General features: G+C 27.3%; 1 protein-coding gene across 1 annotated transcript in view; it reads right to left on the reverse strand.

Moving 5' to 3' along the window:
* The window catches only part of LOC100165401, a 43751-nt gene extending 23651 nt beyond the window's left edge, over positions 1–20100 (reverse strand). Inside the window, exons 1-2 of the mRNA XM_001950763.5 lie at positions 19608–20100; positions 8024–8310 (exon numbers count right to left, since the gene is read on the reverse strand). Of these exons, the coding sequence (XP_001950798.2) occupies positions 8024–8150 (127 nt within the window). The 5' untranslated portion in view covers positions 8151–8310; positions 19608–20100. The remainder of the gene's footprint in view (positions 1–8023; positions 8311–19607) is intronic.
* Positions 20101–21061: the final 961 nt, after the last annotated feature.

Here is a 21061-nt window from a genome sequence, read left to right on the forward strand (position 1 = left end):
AAAAGTCTTGAAAATTTAAGACTATATTCCTCATAAGTTTTTCTTACTGGAATTAAAAAATAAAGTTTGCACCAGCTCACATTTATTTTAGATTCTGGGTTAAACGATGAATGTATTGATTTTACAATGATGTGTGTTTTTTTTTTTAATTTTAATTTTAATTATTGTGTCTGTCATCACCTTTTAGGACAGTAAAAATGCTTAGATTTTCTTCAAAAGTATCTTTTCTGATAGGAAAATGAATATAGTTGGTACTTTGTGCGGGTCAAAAGTAAAAATTCCCAGTAGTTTTTAAAAGCGCCGTGAAAAACAAAAGAAAAATTAAGGAAAAACGGGAATTTTTACGCAAAATCTGTTTTCGAGAAAATGGACTTTGGTTTTTGGTGCAACTCTTTAACAAATGACCGTAGGTACATTACATTTTGACTGAATGTTTATATTAGCATTTTCTATACACCATAACATTTTTTTCTATAAATATCAATAAAATTTTATTTGTCGGTTAAAAAAGCTTAAAAATTTAATATAAGGCTCCTAGTATATTGTTTCAATGGCAGATGAAAAAATTAAATATCTTTAGTCTCAGTTTTTTTTTTATATGCATTTAAAATTCAAATCATGATAAAATACGGAAAAATCACGAAAATTAGCAAATTGTTTTGAATTAGAAATTCATAAAAAATTTTCTTTTTAAATCTAAGATTTGAAAATGTAATACAAGATTCCTCATAAGTAAGTCAAATTAAATTTTTATGAGCGTTTAAAATTCATATTTTTTAAACATTTGATATTCACTCGATTTTCTTATTTTGTTGTATTTAAAAAACGAATGACTGTAGATACTTGAAAATTTTACTTAATGTTTATATTAGCTTATACACGATAAAATGTTGAAAATAATTTGACTTTTTTTGAGCTGTTTGCGGACATCGTCAGCAGGGGTGGATCCAGAAATTTTCTGAGGGGGGCGCACATTTTGAGGACATTTAATTATATTGGTCTTTCGATTTTTTGCAGTTAAACCATTTAAGTTAAAATTGTATAATGATAATAATAAATGAATATTCTTTAAATACTATACATACTAACTATAAATGTATTACCAATTTATCATTTCTGAGTTCTGTTAAGTTCATCTTAACTACATTTCTATTTTATAAGTTGTTTGATGTTTTGTATTAACTTATTGAAAAATTATGGCTAGTTCAATATTTTATTTCGATAACAACGATCGGACGATAACGCCATAACGACTTGCTGACGGTGTAGCGCGTTGCCTGAAAATATTTTGAAAGTAATATTTATTTTTAAATTTAATATAAATATTAACCACAATAATAGCAAAAACGAACATGCTGAATGTAGATAATATTATATAATAATATTATAACCGTCGATTAGAGGTTTAAAAAAGCGTCGTACTGTCTGTCTTACACAATTATTATTTTATGGAAACATTTTTTACAACTAAATACGGGCTAAGGGGGTGGCACACGCCCCCTGCACCACCCCTCTGTATCCGCCACTGATTGTAGGTTTTAAATTTTTTAAGTTTTTTTCAATAAATATCAATAAAGTTTTATCTGTTGGGCCAAAGAGTGTAAAATGTAATACAAGGCTCCTGATATATTGTTACAATAGCAGTTGGAAAATATTAAAAATACATAGGCACAATTTTTTTTTATAAGTATTTAAAGATCGAATTTTGACAAAATTTATCAAATTTAAATTGAATAATTATTTTGTAGTTAAACATTTATAAAATTTTCAACTTTTATAATATCTAAGGCTTGAAAATTTAAAACAAGATTCCACGTAAGTAGTTAATTCTGTTACTTACCAAAAGATCTAAAAAATACATAATCATAGTTTATTTTTATAGTCATTTTAAGTTCAAATTTGGACGAAATTACATATTTAAAAACCTAGAATAAATATTTTAGTTATTTTGTTATGATTGTATAATATTATTCGTGGGTACTTAAAACTTCTAAAGTATACTATTATATATCTATGATAGTATCACGGTTTGTTGTTGATGTATAACACGTTATAAGTACCTAATGCAGGGATGGCGAACCTTTTGATAACTGCGTGTCAAATCAAAATGTTTGGTTTGATTTTATTTTCCTCGCGAGTCAGAAACTTTGCAGACCTTTTTTTTTTTTAGTCGTCGTGTAAGGCATCCGAAACTATGTGTTGACTGTCGAATGATATATTCCAATAATAAGTTAAAGATAGTTTCAAATTATCAATAATTTTTTTGGAGTAAAAATGTAAAAATTATGAATTATATTTTAAATTGTTGTGTCACTGAAATAAAGGATATTGTGATATGATTAATTTGGAATTTCTTATAGGAACCTACTATAGGTCATTTTTTTTTTAATACCATAGATATAAGTATATAATGTCTTATACCTAGACTGACATATCGTCTTCGCTCAGAATCGTTTTTCTTATACAATGATATTATATCATTGAATTCAAAATTAATACCATCCATTATACAGTGACCCACCTGTAACCTTTTGTCCACCTTTTTATTTGTATCTTTAGATGTTTACGATATTAGAAGGCAAACAATTGGCTCTAGTAAATGTGTGCAAGTATAAATTAATTAAGAAATACAATCTTTTAATCTAAGAGCACATAATTATTTTATTTTTTAACTCATAGGTACCATTTTTGTGTATAATAGTAATTATTTAAATAATTTTTTATATCAATAACCAGCTGAATAAAAATAAACAAATATCTGACGGAATCGATAGCAGGTGGAATTAATATTAAAACAGTGGAATCGATAAAACCCCATATAATTCAAAATTGAGGGAAATGGCAACATCACAGAATTTTTTTTGTTCAATCGTGTAGGTTTTGTTTTGTATTTCTATAAACTTTGATAAGCCCAGTGGCCAATTTACGAAGGGGGTTGTCGAAGGGTACTGGATCCTCCACAGACACTGACATATATATTTAAAAAAATACAGACGTTAATTTTTTTTAATTAAAATAATACCTTTAAAAAACATATTATTTTTCAGGTTACTGAAATTTATTTTATCCACTCGTCAAAAAATGTTTTCAATCGTGTTGTAAAAATTTTTTCAAAAGACATCAAATATGAATCATGGAATATTTATTTATTAGGTATATTTTGAATGTAATCTAAAAAGTAAAGTTTTTTTAAATGATTAATATTATTAATTCATTGCACTTAGGAATAAGTTTCAGCATTTATAGATAGTATGGCTTACAAACACTTGATCTGTCCATACTTAAGCTAAAAATACTGATTAGGTACGTTCAATTTTATATCACATAAATCTCAAAATAATATAAACGTATAGGTTTTTTAATTTATTTTTTATATAGAATTTTGAAGTATTGCACAAAAAATATAAAATAGGCTTAATCTTCGTGTTTAATAATTTATTAAATATTTTAAAAAAATAATTAATTTAGTTAAATTATAATATAATTATTAAAGATTTTTATTTTTTTTTGAACGGGTTCAAGATGTCACCGTATAATATTAATAAACATAAAAGTTATGAACATCATTTATAACTGTCCCTTAAGTCAATTGTCACCCATTTCCTTGACCCAGATACTTGATTCTCTATTATTTAATGGTATATTCTTAATAAACTATATTTATATTTAATGCATATACCTTTTAGTCATTGAATTGATCATTTTAGGCGGAATTAAAACATCTTCGAATAATATTTACTATTTACTAAATTAATGATCTGTTTAATACAGTAAAATATTATTATTGTACAATTCATAGCTAATAAATATAAAATTTAAAGATTTTTTTTAAATATCTTATGCGGCATAAATCAATGTCAAGAAACCCGCCTAGTTTTTAAACTTAAGCCATCAGTTACAATATATTTACTAGGTATATAATATAACTCATATTTCAAAAATGATTTACAAGGTTAAGAATTTTTATAATATATTTAGAACAAAAATTGTAAAAATTAAAATATAATAATGAGTATAACTATAAGTATTCATAATATTTTATGCAATAGACAGTTAAAACTATAATAACACATTATCTGAAGTCATAATCAATCAATACAATCAGTCAAGGATTATTAAAGCTTTAAATAGATTACCACATATTGCGAAATAAAATGTATGATAAGAAAATATAAGAATAATATGAAATTGGGAAGATAAAATTCGATAAAAATTGGGAACAGAGAGATACAGTGCGCTTAAAAATAAATTAGTTGAACAGATATCCAATTGAAATTTATTTTAGATCAAATTTTAATTATATGCCAATCAGGTTCATAGTTTTCTAAAGACTACTTTAACATGGCTACAAAATATTTTAATGAGAATGCTGGTATAAATTTAAAAAATCAACAAAAAATATAATAGGTACCTATGAGTAAATGTACCTATAATATGTGTATGCATTAGGTACGCATGTTATATTCTATAAAAAAACAGTTTTTTTTTTTAAATGTAATTATGTTTATGATTAGTTTTAAATTGACAGTCATAGTTGAATTTAGGTATTCAACACATCATTATAGATATATTTTTTTAATATATAAATTTGATGTAAGTGCATAAAGTTGTTGGCATCTTGATTGGTAGTGACCATGTTAAAATTGCATAGCAAATTACATATAATATTTAGTTTTTAAACTTAAAAGTTTAAATTACAATCAACATATTATAATTTATACATTTATTAAAACTGATTGAAGTTTCTTAATTTAATCTGCTTGGTCCTTTATTAGTTATTTTATAGTTTTATATATTTTAAAATAAATTACTTCAATAATTTTGGATGACAGAAAACTTTTAAAAAACCAGTAAAAATCCAAAATTTTGAAAACCTTCCTTAGCTCATGATCCTATAAATATAAATACACTTATCATAGAAAAACTAATAGCCCACTCCAAACAGATTCTTATAATCTTAATTATATATATATAATATTCTTAATTTTACAAAACGTATAATATTTCTTACTTAAAATATTTAATCAAGTTTGACCTTATTAATTTTATAAAAACTATTAGTAATAAGTGCCAGTGGTATCCTCAGGAATTTTCAATGGGTGGGTGGGGGGGGGGGGGTTACCCCCCATGGTACACCTATGGATTAAGTGTATAATTAGGTATTTAACTATTTATATTAAGCATATTCATAGTTGATATCAAAATTGTCATAATGTCAACAAGATATAATATCTAATAATTTATTTAATTTTAATCTTAATATTTTAATAATATTTGTGAATAAAAACTTATTGTAGGTACAAACATTTTACGACCCATTGTACAAGGATTTTAGTTCTTAATACAAAACATGCACGATAATTCCACAACCATAGTATTAATCAAATTAATATTAATTTTCAAAACAATATAAATGCATTATAAAAGAAAAATACACATTTTCAATCAATCATAGTGTTCAATTATTGCATATTTATATACTCTATGATTGAATTCTGTTTTACAAATATAAAAAGTATTATGATATGGTAGGTAACGGGATTTAGTCCTATTAAATCATAAGACATACCAACAACTACATTATTATAGTTCTAGGCTTCTAGCATACCAAAAATATTTTTTATCAGGTAGAGTAATTTCTAAGCGACATAAAAGGAACCTATATAATGTCATGAAATAAAAACTGTGAAACAATTACACATTAAAATACTATGATTATCTATACAGGTTATTGATACTATGTAATCAACTCATTAAAGAATTACGTGTCCATTAAGCAAACGACAATATTTTAATGAGTCACATTATGAATCATGGTCAATGAAAAATTTACTTAAGGTATTTTATTTTTATGTTTACCCACTGTGTTCATTTTCATATCGGAGTAACATAATTATTATTTAATAAGTTATTTTGAAATACGAAGAGCTGTCAGTGACAGACCAAATTATTTTGATCATTCTATACAAATATACATATTTAGATATATTCGTAATTATACAGATTACACGCGTAGATACAAATTGTAGGAAATATAAGTTTTATATATCCAGTATAAGATTTACAAGCTTACAAAAAAATATATATATGAATATATTATTATAATTTTAATAGGATTTAATTGATTTAAAAAAAAAATGTTCATTATACTTATTATATAGTTATTACAAATAGCGGAAATAATTTACTTTGATAAATTGTTAAATCATTATATTATTACCTTGTGTATTGCGTTTTATATGAGACACACAATGTAAACTATAAGAGTTTTAGGATTTCATTGTTTTCAATTTAAAGTATCAACGAGTAAAGACTCCCGAAAAACTATAAAAATTACCATAAAATTTGTTCTAAACAATATCTAACTATTGTTTGTTAGGAAAAATAATAAATTGACCTAGTTTGATAAAAAATAATGTAGGTATAATGTATATGTGTATACTTAATATATTAAATATAATATAATATAAAACATAATATAATAATATTATGTCCTTGAATTTCATGATACACATGCACAGACTAGTGAAGTAACAATTGAACATTTTAGCAATTAGACTAGTTGTATTCAATCAAACACCCATGTGTTTGATGTGGAGCCGTGTAAGACTCCTCACATAATATAGTTACCTATAGATTGAGTTTTTAGTTAAGCAATTGAATTCGTATCTTTATCTATAAATTGACAAAACTAGCTAACCGAGGTCATGCAATTCGACAAACGTATCTATATTAACCCGGCTCCTGACTTTTAATACACTTATAAAAATAAACATTTTTGAAATTTAACATTAATTTTTTTATTGATACAATATACCTACGGAAACAACATTATAATCCACTCTGTTAATAAAAATAAAAACAAACATAATATTATGAGAGTGCCTATACTATTAAATACAATATTTAGTCATGCGTTATGTATACGTTATATTATAGATGCTTGCTATAGCATAGCCTAAAATGTTTCTTACTTTATTCATAAGAATATACCTAACTAAATAATTTTGAGGAATTGTATCATTAAAAATTTTCTACATTTCAAAAATATCATTAATTGATTAATTTAATTTAAAAAAACTGTGTAATTTAGGTGATGAATGTTTATTCACGAAATAATATAGTACCTGGTATCATATTTTATTAGCTAGGCACCTTTTTGCTTGTGTGTCTATGTATGAAGCATATTCTATTGGTGAAAATTGTTATATTTATTATTTATTAACTTACTAAAAATAAATATAATGCATTCAAGAAGAAAATATATTGATAGATCGTCGATTAAAGATTCAGAATTATACTAAAATATATTATATAAACATTAAGAACCAAAAAAATATTGCACACAAGAAAATTAATATTGTCTGAAAGATGATGAATAATTTCTCTTTGTTGGTTCATAAGGACTCATATTTTTGTACCCAATAAATATTAATGTACGGTCCCATTAAATCGAAATAATAGAGTAGATGAAAACTGTCAGAATAAATTGGTTTATGCGAATTTATTTAAAGCTGGTCGAATAATATAAACCTCTTGTTTGAAAGTTATTGATTGAAATACAAACAATTTTGTTCCCTGTCGATATGCTAATCATGGTGTTTCGGCTTTTAAACAATACCATAATAAAACGGCTGACAGATAAGAATAACAACAATGTTGTTTCCCCGCAAGAAAGGGTTTTTGGAAGATTTGCGAGGGGAAATCACTCTGATTAATAAATCGTCATAATAATGCTTCAAATAATAAACGTAGCACAGAACTTGAATATCTACATATATAAATTATAATAGTATTTAATAATAATTGAATTTCTACTAAACTTTTACATAATATAATACGTAATTCATGCGTTATTGGTGGTTACGGATAGGCATGGGTCCGATAATAGGTCTACGATTATAATATTATAAAATGTAAATAAACTATGTATATTGTGTTAAATTTTGTTAATAATGTATTAAGACGAAACTCAAATTTTCGTATCAATCGTATAGTACACCCCATCATGCTCGAAACTTACCTTGAGGATTTTCGTAGTAACCCCATAATGGCAATCCAATAGCTGTGGCGGCTAGTGCAAAACAGGCGAACCCTAGAAATGCCACCCCGGACGAATACAGCGCTTTACTCTTGTTTGGATCAGCCATTTTACGCCAAACCACATGATGTTTCCCGACGCTTCTTCGCCAGCCTCGCACACAAAACTGCAGTCGGTGTCATTCAGCTGTCTGATTTGCTCCACGTCCATCCATCCATTTTTTTAGCATAAACTTCAGCCATGTCAACTGCCTGTACGTTGGTTATCATCTAAAACAATAAAGTTATTGTTAATAATATGTTTCTAAGTACATATAATTCATGCTTTCGGTTAGGTATAGGTATAAACAATCTGGGAAATAATTTCTTTGCTAGTTTGTTGAGAACGTATATGCCAGTTATTATGAATTTATATAATAATAAATTACCATTATTAGTGATATAATTAAGTATTATTATCAATGTAGTACCTAGGTATCTGAATTTACCTGCGTAATTAAAAACGAAACAAAGTGGCAATCGTTACATTACAATGATCATTAAAATATTAAATAATAACAATACACTAATTGTCTAGTTATATCTAACATTATATTATTGTCAAACATTCCCAGAGTTACCCCTCACCCGTGTAAAAAAGTTGTCTCTGGTAAGTCACTCCGATTTGATGTGGGTTTGTGTGCTGTGTAGTATAATATGTACTTACTACTTATTATAGATTGCATATGCCTACACAACATTATCGACGCTCTCTACCATCACGTGATCCCCGGAACTGGTTTTCACTCTTTATTGTATGCATTTTTATTTTTTATTTATTTTATTCACAGTCACTATGTTATATTCCCCTTGCAGCAAACATGGCGCAATGTCTTCACAAATACTACCAATATCTCTGAGAATAGTTGTTGTATCTGCTGTCGTTTATTAAGTAAAAAAAAATATATTACAAGGAACTACCATCGTATCGTTGTATAGGCGATGGCGAAAAAGTAATGAGTTTAGTTCCTACCTAGGTATATAATAATATTATATTATATAGTACCTGCGTCCTGCATACATAATATAGGTACTCGTATAATTCTGCAATATCGATGTTATTAATTTTAATTACGTACATCATTGCCCAATGTTAATTCATTAGTAAAATATTATTTTTAAGTTACACTCGAATAAAAGAAAACAAATATGCCTAACACTGTTTTAAGTTCACGGTTACTGTAGGAAATAACTGTTTTTATATACACAAAACCTGTCCCATTAAAAACTGGAAAATGGCTGAACGTAGGTAGTATATTTTTGTGTATCTCACAAAGAGATTTGAAAAAATGTTTAAAAAAAATACACGACGTACGAGTTATTTAAAAAAACCACGTTTAAATATTATACGACAATTTATATTAAACACGATATTATTATACCTACCTACTGCATTCATGATTTTATATATAATTGATAAACTAACTAGAATTTCAATAAAAATTAATGATTATTGCGCATGTATAGAGGTACCTAACAAAAAGTAAACTATTTTTATTTTAAACTATTAAATTCAAATTCAATTTTTGATTCCATAGTTTATAAATATAATTGTATAACCTAAGACCTACATAATATAATACTATAAACTATCACTGCTTATATTTAGTAATATAAATTCATAAAAAAAATAAGTATGAAAATACTTAGTAAGAACACCCTGTATAATGTATAACTATAATAATAGTCAAGCGTTACAAAAAAAAAAAAAAAGAAAAAAATAGACGTGTGCGACGACGCGTTTGGTCTGTGGCCACTGTTGGTGAAAGTATTCTTTAATAATATGCTCGTGCGCCATTCATCAAAACGGAATCATAAAACGACCAAGACGACGAGGACAAAGACAAAATTGAACACATGTCGTATACTTAAAAGTAAAATCTAAAAATTTCACACAAAATAGACGATCTAGAAGCTAGAGTTGACATTAATATTTATTATTTATATACAAAAAAAACATTTAAATTATAATTAAGATTTAAAAATGTAATTAAATACAATGTTCGAATGGAACAACACATACACACACGTAATTTTAGTGGTAAAATGAGTGCGAACAACTTGGTAACATTTATTTATAATATAATGACAAAATGTCCTCATAAATAAAATGACTAATAAAAGATAACTTTATTTGTAATGTATTTAAATTTTTTCGTGATAAAGAATTTTTTAATTAAACATTTTTTAAATAAAAAATTAAACTGTAAACATTTTCCGGTTTTAAAGTTTAGTTAAATACAAACATTGGGTTTTAAAAAATATACACAAAAATGTAAAAATGACAAAGATAAATTGCTGTCTTATATCTATTTATATTAAATGTTGTTATTATATTAAACATTTTTACTACCTAAATGTAGTTTGTTCTGAAAAATTTGTTTTTATTTATAACTGTGTGAGTGTTAACTACGCAATAATACTTATATTGGTATTGATATGAGACAACTTATACATTTACTAAAAATGAAAAAATATTTAGTTATTGAACTATAATTTTTCTTAAAAAATCGATAGAATTGATCATTTAAAACTTCTTGAAAATGGGTATGACAAATTGGTGGTATGATTAATATTAAATGTTAATATTAAATTATATGGTATTTTAATTATCAATGACCACCAAAACCTATGCTTAAATGAAATAATGATGAAGTCATTTTTATTGGTGGATTTACAACAATATTGTATTGCATTCTTTCTAAATAAAATTAATGAAAAAAAAAATTGTTAAACTTTCATTAAATCAATTATAATATGTATCAATATTATCAATATCATTATTATGCGAGTAATTATTTCATATAAAAATGCTAATGACAATTATATTATAATTAAGTAAATAAATACGATTAGGTAAAATGATAAAATTATCAGATTTAACATCTGCATATTTATTTTTCTTGTTAGGAAAATTATAACGGAGTAAGTACAATATATTTAAATTTATTTAGGTATATAGATTATGTTTATTTTTATGTTTACTTGCAAGTTAGGTATATAAATTATTACTTATTTGTTTTTTTTTTTTTTGAGACAGAGCTAGAGTAAAATACTTACTTGGATATACAAAAATGACAACATAACTTGAAATTAATTTCATATGACGATACATACCGGTACTTAACACTCTCATTACTTATTCCAGTTTAGAATATGTTTTACTCAGAAAACGGTTTTAAATATAATTTAAATGAGTGAGTTAATTTACATGCTGGTTTCCGAAGACAATAAAATTGCTTCTCTCTGACACATTATAGGCGCGTGCAATTATAGGGTCTAAGGTACATTACATTTTAGTCATTTGACCCGGTGATTGTAATTTATTAACCCCAGCCCACTTGCAATGACATGGTTAATTGTCTATAGTAGGTATACACCTATATTAATATAAGCGATGTTTCGTTACGTAGCTTCAAATGCTAATTAATTATTATAACCACTGTTTTCTGTTTGTATTACTGAATAGTTTGTAACCAAATATCCAAGAAACCATTGCCATTTATCATTAAATATTGATGACCAAATACCAAAGATATATTAATTCTTGTCGCATTGTAAAAGGACTTACCATTTATTTTTACTTTGCATACTACGAGTTTCGTGGAGTAAGTTATACATGCTTACTACACCTCCACGTGATATAGCCATATACTGTAATAGGTATATTTCAAATTGTAAAATATACAGGTTGAAATATTACATATTGTATTGTATTATAGACCAATTCTAAGTATAGATATATATGTAAAAAATAATTTACTACCTGCTGTATTTTATTCTATTAAATATCCTTTTATATGTCAGTCATAATTTAAGAATAACAATAATATACTTTATTTTTAAAAACAATAAATGTTTAAATCTTGGTTAACTTGCATCACATTGCATATTATATTAGTTAGGTACTTAGTATTTATTATTTATATAATAATTTAACAATATTATGTTTATTTAATATTTATTTGATATTTATTTACTTAATATTAACTATCACATAATATTATAATTATAATTTAAAACAAATTAAATATATTTAATTTATCGTTTTAATTCGTATAAATCTAACTGGATATATTTTACTTTTTAATTATTTATAGATATAGAATTATTGATATTATATTATTGTATGACTATGACCTATTTAATGTTTTGACCGAATTTCGTAATCAATAAAATGTGCGTTATAAAATCTTATAAAAAATAGATTCGTACCAAGAAATGTAATATTATTATATTTATTCTATTATAATATATTATATAGTCTTTGTTTATCACAAAAAATAACTCATGATTCATGAATGACCTACTATTATCTTTATGAAATAAAGTATAAACATTACAATTGTTGACACAGACAGCCTAATTAAGAAGTTATTTTATTACTGATAACAATTATTATTCTGATGAAACTATTTCAATACAAAAAATGTATTAAAACTATTATTTTAACAATGTATAATGTTAAGAATACGTAGAGGACGTAGGTATCTAATGTATATGATGTTTTGATGATATTGCCATCGTTAAAATAGTCTTTAAAGCAATTTACGAGGATGATTGTAATAAATGACATTGAAATAAATCCTATAATAATTGTCCTCAATTTATAGGTTGTTAAACCCATATGCAAATTATGAACAGAAAAAATATAGTTCAATCAGAGGTGAAAAGAAATAAAATGATATAATATACTAAACACTGTTTAACCAAACATGAATACTTGGCTGGCTACTAAGTACTAAATAGTCCACTATACCGATGAGGTTAACTTTTAAACTTAAGTGATAAGTTATTTACTTAAAAAAATAAAGATATTAACGATTTCAGATGCATATTTATTTGTATTTAAAATAATTGTAAATTACAATGAATCAATAATCAACAAAAATGTTTTTATCGATATTTCTTGAAACACAACTAAAAAAAAAATTCAGACATTTCTTATGCCTATAAATACTCAAAAAAAGATCAAAATTTGATTGTGTATAGAAGCATAAAAATTCGGTAAAAATATTATGTATCTACCATTTTTTTTCTTTAAATTACAACAAGTAAAGAAAATCGTTTCATGAGAAATCGTTAGTTTATGGATAGTCAAAATTAATTACTTTCCTGTATACTTTTTTTTTTTTTGTTAAAAGTAGACAATCTTATATTCAATTTTCAAATCTTAGATATAAAAGAAAAATGTTTATGAACTTAACTCAAAATAATTTTCAAATGTTCGTAAATTTGGCGATTTTTGTTAACACTTTGACATCGGTCGCTCAACTTTTTTTTAAAAAAATACACAATTATTTTAATCATAGTATAGATATTATACACGTTTATTTAATTCGTATTTTTTTAATTATGAAATAATTACAAGAGGAATCAAACAACAATCGTTCCGGTATTTTTCTGTTATTAATAATTAATGTATTCAAGCCCGGTTTAAGGGGGGGGGGTCAGAGGGGGCCATGGCCCGGGCTCACAGGCCACAGAGGATATCAAACAATATCCCCTAGTAGGCCCCTATAGCGGATAGCAAGTTTTTTTTTTTATTGAGGGGCCTCACTACCAAGTATTTTTTTTGTCAAAAACTACTGTTTCTAATTCCAACGATTCGTGTCGAGAATTATTATAAATATTTAAATAAAATATATTAAAGTTTCTTATATGCTAATGATATTTAGTTATGTTATTATTATGCTATCGCAATATCGACAATGTCGTCTATTTTAAGCTGGAAGATAATTGGTAAGAAAATGGGATTTATAGGAATACCTGAGTAGTGAGTATTACGAATTTACGGAGAATGATGATTGAATCATATTATTACTAGGTATTATAGATTTGGCTATAAAATTGTTTTTAATAATAATAATAATTTATTTTAACTTCTTCATAATAATATTTACATTTAATTACAATATTAATTAATGAACTATATACAATTGTACAGTATATAATATATTGATAAAAATTAATGCATTTATACAATAATATTTATAATTTATTATATATATTATGTTCATTGTTTAAACATTCACATTTTATAAAAAAGTATTTAAATAATGAAAATAATATACCTATAAAGTAAAAAAAACGTAATCTCTGAAATATAATATTTATTTGTGGGTCACCAATATTTTGATTATGTTTATAGGCCCCTAAAATAGTTTGGCCCCGGGACCAAAATTATCTTAATCTGGGCTTAAATGTGTTATGCAATAATAATAGGTACCTAATGAGCTAGACATTAAATATTTTTTTATAAAACAAATTTAGATGTAGGCATGTAGCCCCAAATTTCAATTAGGGATGCAATAGGACTTATGTCTTGAGTCTCTCATCTCATTCCAATTGCATGAAAAAAAAATTGTAGTTTTAAGTATATATCTATATGATATTTTTAATTTTTTTTTGATTTTTTTCCCAATTATTTTATGATTATCTAATTATACATTTTGGATAATCTTTTATGATTGAAAATTATGATATAGGCACACATAAAAAAAAATAGATAGCTACATTTAGTGATATAATTTGTATTATCATTTATCACGAACCGTGTTGTAGAATATAGATATGTTATTTATACACTTTATACTATACACACTACACAGGTACTTAGATAGAATATATTACTATAATAACTAATAAGTACGAACTATAAGATAGGTACTATAAGAACGTAAGTCTATAAAAAATATATACCTTAATTAGCAATATAACATTTAAATTTAAAAATGTGACAAACACATTTAGTTTATTAGAAGTGAGAAGTCCTATTAAAATTAATTATAATGTTCATAAATTATAGTCATGAATTAATATTATATGGCTTTAAATTATATGATAAAAAATATAAATTATTAATAAGTTAGATACTTTTTAAAACCAATTATATTGAGTTCATATATTTTAATCAAATTTATTTAACTCAATTGGTTGGCATTAAGTGTATCCTTAGTATAACTATAAATTATAGTTTTAAATCTTTAAGTTATGGTTTTAATGTTACGTTATGTTATGGGAATGATCAGTCATTCCAAAAAAGAAAAAAGAAAACATCTCAAATGACACATACGATTAAGAATTTATTTATTTATTGTGAAATGTAATACACATATCTTTATATATATATATATATATATAATTATGTGTTATTGTTTTAGTGTGTACAACGGGTAAATGTTGTTTAAGACATCAATGTGTTAGCGCAATTTATTGTTGAAATAGGTATGTATGCAATTGGAAATAATTATAATTCAATGAAAAGACAACTTAAAAATACATTTTTTAATATATAAATTGTTATTTCCAGTGATAAAAGTACATACGTAAGATGAAGTCAAACGGTTATTTGTATGATATAGAAAGTAAAACTGTCCATCGTTATGCTCAATTGACAATTAGTTACCTACCTATACTGTTGGTCGGAACCAACTCGATTACGTAAACTCGGTCGAATATCATCCGTATTGTGCGTGTATAAACGATTCGCGCCAAATTATCTAGTTACCTAACCCCAATGTAACCCAACAAACGTAACGGTCACAAATGAGTAGCTACTTAAAAATATTTATTTGGTCTGGTGGTCAGTATACTTTTGTCATCAACTGTAAACAATATTGAAAAAAATAAATATTTTATTAATGAAGACTGAAGAAATGTATAATTTAATCACCAGGCCAGTATACACTGACCATCTTTATTGCAATCGTATTTGTACAAATATTTTTCAATTAATTTATTCATCTGCCCAATTATATAGCTATTGTCAATTTACTCATGAAAAAACAATAGGCACCTTTGATATAAATTACAACATTACCTAGTAAATATTGAAAAACAACGCTGCAGTCCTTATAAAAGCATGTACTTAATATCATGCTTAAAAGCATGTCTTAATATTTTAGATTAATTTCAGCCAGAATCATTAAACAAAGATAAACACATTAAAATATATTTATAATAAGAAAAATATTTTTGATAATATTTAAGTGTAGATATCATATTCATAACAGAGTTTTAGAAAATAAATAATGTACCTATACTTCCTACCTAAATACATATATTTATGTTTTATAATATAATATTATTATTGTTCAATAGGTTTGTATTATTTTTCATATTCCTCTCTCGTCTTACATTTATTTTGATTTCCTTGACTACCTCAATCTATTTTCTTTTATTCTATTACTTATTGTTAATTTTAAAATACCTCTATAATATTATAATTTATATTCTTTTGTCAATGAATCATTTTTATCGCTTTGAACATCCGTCCAAATATTTAAGTTTCATTCGCAATTCACATTGCCGTTTTAATAATATAATATATGCCATATAAATGGTATCACATATAAATTTTGTCATTATAATCACCTTGTCATATTTTTATCACGATTTCCTTGTCAATTATTAATGTTATTAATATCCTATATTGTTGATCGAAACTATTCATGCAATATTTTAATAACAAAATTAAATTATATGCATTAGGATTTGGGATGGATCAAAATTAAATATAATAAGTACATCGAATCTCCCGTACAACTTTTAAAAAGTAAATTGTCAGATATTGGAAACATTTAATCTTATAGAATCAACCTTAATGGTATATTGTATATTAAGAATTCAGATGATTGTACCAATGTTATAATATATTACATTAGTAGATACATATTCTATTATACCTATAAGAATTATATTATAAATATATGTAACTTGAAATTGTCAACTTTAGTCTTTAATAGTAGATAAAGGGTATACACTAGGTATGTCACTATACAGTATCAATACTCGTCAGTCATCATTATGAAATTAAAAAAAATCTAAAACGTATAAAATAAATATTAACCTAATCTAACCTAATCGAACAAATCTTTAATTCGTTAATGTATTATACTATAGGTAATATAAGAAAATAAGAAGTTAAAAATGTTCCTTGTCATTTCATTTGGATTTGGACAAACTGATATACCTGCAGTGTGTGCAATCGTCTCCGTCTCACTAATACATAATAATATGGACAATTTAACGTTCAGAAGAATCCGTTTACTCTGTCATTTTTAATAGAAGAGTGATATGACCTATTATCAAACTTAAAGATAAGAATATTATCCAGGGCCCCGTTAAAAAAGTTTTTTTTTATATTTTAATTTAAAGCAAGTTATTAGCGTTTTTAAAATACGCAACTTACAATTTCAAAATGCTCATAACTTGCTTCAAAATTAAAATATCAATAAAACCTTTCGAGGTGCCATAGATAATATTTTTTTTGAAAATGTTAAAACGTATACAGTTTATAAAAAATACACTGGCATATGTTAATATTTTGTCAAAGTTCCACGTGCCTAGCTATAGGCCCGAGTATAGGCCTAATAGGGTAAATATACTAATCTATATGGGTAATATACATTATACTTAATACCTAATTAGTATATTTATTTTTTATCATTATTAATACCTAGCTTATTTATTTTAATTCAAATAATGAAATTATGTTAAATCTATGGTAAAATAATACTATGCCTAATGAATTTGTGATAATTTTACATACTCACAGACTACAAAAACAGATTTTTACAAATTATTGTAAATGTACATTATACAATACATTTCTAATCAATAGCTGTGCTTAAAAAACTTTTGTTATAGGTACTTTTGTTTTAAAAAATGTAGTATCCGTTAAAATAATAGGACATTTAGTTGTTATGTATTCGTATATTATAATGTTGCATTGATTAGAACCTAAACTTTATGTGGTTCGGGACAAATATAACAGTAAACTAATCAAATAATCACGAATATTTAGTTAAAATATATTGATTTTCTTTATGATAAACAAAAATATTTTAACTTGACATAATTTTGAATTTGTTTTATAATAGAATGGCGTTTACACTAATAATAGTTTCAACTTATACAAGTTAATAGCTAATGAGCCATAACAAGGAGAACAATGAGGTGGCGTTTTTTTTATTCAATATAATGTTTTAAACTTATAAAACATAGGAATATGACATTATCGAAAATATATTATATGAATAATATCGTTTTTATACAGGTTTAGCGAATTTAATAATGTATGCAATCCTATTAATAGATACCTACTGAACGTAATAATGCTGTAAGCTATGTAATTTGAATATTGGATCGCCATACTATTATTTAATATATTTTTTTAGAATACGGATATTTAAAATAAATAGATTGTACGGTAGATATACAGGACGTGACAGGGCGTAACAAAACTAAAAATTCGACTTAAAAATAATGGTTCAATTGTACACCGTTTGACGGTTTTAAAACGAACGGATTTTAACACGTACCTGTGTAATACTGCATAATACGTGGGACACGCGCAATAGTGTGTATATAAATTCGCGTGTTTCGTGCGGGCACCTATAAAAGAGCATAAACGGTCGATTTGCAAAAAAAAAAATAAAACCGATGATGTTGTTACAGATGCTTCGGAGTTTGCGTATGGCCAAAGTGTAATCAATAATAAATTATTTAATAATGCATAAAAATAATATTATATTGGAATTTTACGGAGGTCCATTGTGCGTGCGGGCGCGACGAAACCTGTATTATTAGTTATAGGTAGTAACCTAACTATACGGTACGCGTGTGTTAGAACAACGAGGAGTGGACTCTTTTTTTTTTCTCATTTCGTACGCACCATGACCAGTGGGACCACTATATAGGTGGATAGACGTATACTTATAACGAATATATTATCGTTTTACGTGTTGCGAAACTAGTGGACGAACCAGCGAGCAGGGTCAAGCGCGGCGATGTGTTTTGGAAAAAGAGTGACTCGGTGACGTTGGTATTTTTCATTATTAATATTTATTTGGTTGTTTTTTTTTTGGTTTTTAATGCAATTGATTAGCAGTCGGAAATCGTTGCGAAGGACGGTGGTACGCTCCCGCCCACATGCACATACAAGCGGACCACATAACATTTTATACGCGACTCGGACGATACGCGCGCGCGCACACGACAAACGCAAACACACACACAAACACGCACATACACAAACGTTTGTCCGCGACCCGCCGGTTGGCATGGAAATTTGAAACGCAGCGCTCGTCGGTGCGAGAAAACTTTTTCCAAATTTCACAACAACAAAAAAAAACCTGAGCGAACGTAATGCGTTTATGCGTATACATACAACTACATACCTAAAACTCCAACACTATATTATATTATACTATAAACAACTACAATGTAGTTACTACATATTTAAGCTATAAATAGTTTACATTCTAGTGTGTACTTGCCCCAATATTTTTATTTTTTTTTTACCTCCATATGATGATAACACGTATATTATGTATGAAACGTATTGTAGCGATGACATCGATATTATGCGTGAGATGTCGATGGTAATTTTGTCAAGTAGGTATGCATTATGTTATTACGTAGTATATAACCATAATATAGGTACCATCGATGTATCATCATATAATCGTGATAGCATAATTTATTCTATATAAGTGAATTTTAAAAGCATTTTTTTTACTTACTAATCATACGATATAAGCACACAGTGGCAGCAACAGCTGCAGTAGAACGGTGCCGCGTACGATAACTGTCGGTCTTCGCGCGCAATCGTCCACTCTGTCAGGTATGGTTGATAACGGTGCTCGAAGCTTTTAAGTTCGTGAAACTGCTTTTCTTCTACCGCGGTCGTCTTGAGTGCGGTGTACGAACGACGGGTCGTCACATTTTTCTCATGATTAGGCGGGAGAATTATCGAAATAAATATCGCCAGCGACAATTTCACAGCGGAATACGCTGACGCACCGTGCGTGTAATATAATATATTTGAACAAAATAATGACGAAAATGGCAAAAACGACGATGGCGATGATAACAGCCAAAACAACAACAATAATGAGTAGAATATCGTATAACAACTTACTGGCCGTATTACACGTCGCTGGTACACTGCTGGCAAACGGTGTGGTTACAGAGTAGGCCAGCAAGCTCTCTCTCCGCGGCGGCGGCGGAAAAAAAACCATACACACGACAACAAAACAAAACCCGTCCGATGGTGGGGCGACCGAACGAATACACGTAACCAACAACACACTCACACGCGCGGGCGCTCGCGCTCGGCGACGGCCGTCGGAGTAGAGGTATCTAATACCTGTGCGCATAACGTCATGTAATAATAGTAATAATAATAATAATCTTATACCGCGGTACCCGCAGCAGGTATATACCTCGGTGCGTTTAATAAAATATATTATTTTAAAAACGCGTGTCACGTGCATATACGTCGTACATCTCCCAATAATATTTGTATAGTGGTATTATAGGTACATACATTATCGTATGGGTATTATAAATACCTAAATATATATATAATATTTTTATAATGTTATAACACGCGCGCACCTTCAGTAAGTAAATAAACCACCCATAAAATATCAAGACGGCGTACTATGTATAATATGTTTATGGTTAGGTGCTATTGCGCGGATGTTAGAATGATAATATTATTATTGTAATATATTTTATTTTGTACACACACGAAACGCGCGTAATATTACCTATGCGAGAATCATCTTTGGCAAGAGTGGGGTGGTGGTGGTGGTCGAGGCGGTGGGATGCGTGTGAATCGTATTACCTACGCGCACCCGACTTTTTTTCCTCTTCTTCTCTTGTCGTCGTCATTCGGACGCTGGACGGCCACGGAAGACTGCCGACGCCGCACCGGGTGGACGATATATCGTCTGCGGTGTGCGCGCGTATAGTATCGCATGTAGTGGCGTGCGGCGTGGCCGGCCGAACGTGACGGAGACGCGACGGACCGGCGCGCCACGGCTGAACCTTACATGTCGTGACCGCCGCGCATCCCCTGCCTTTTTTTCACCGTGCACTTTTACTAGGTTCCTGTATCATATTATCATGCCTTACGACGCGGCCCGGTCGACAAATTTATAGTCGATTCTCGCCGGGCGGGAGAACCGAT

This window comes from Acyrthosiphon pisum, chromosome X (genome assembly GCF_005508785.2).
Source record: "Acyrthosiphon pisum isolate AL4f chromosome X, pea_aphid_22Mar2018_4r6ur, whole genome shotgun sequence".
Taxonomy (NCBI): domain Eukaryota; kingdom Metazoa; phylum Arthropoda; class Insecta; order Hemiptera; family Aphididae; genus Acyrthosiphon; species Acyrthosiphon pisum.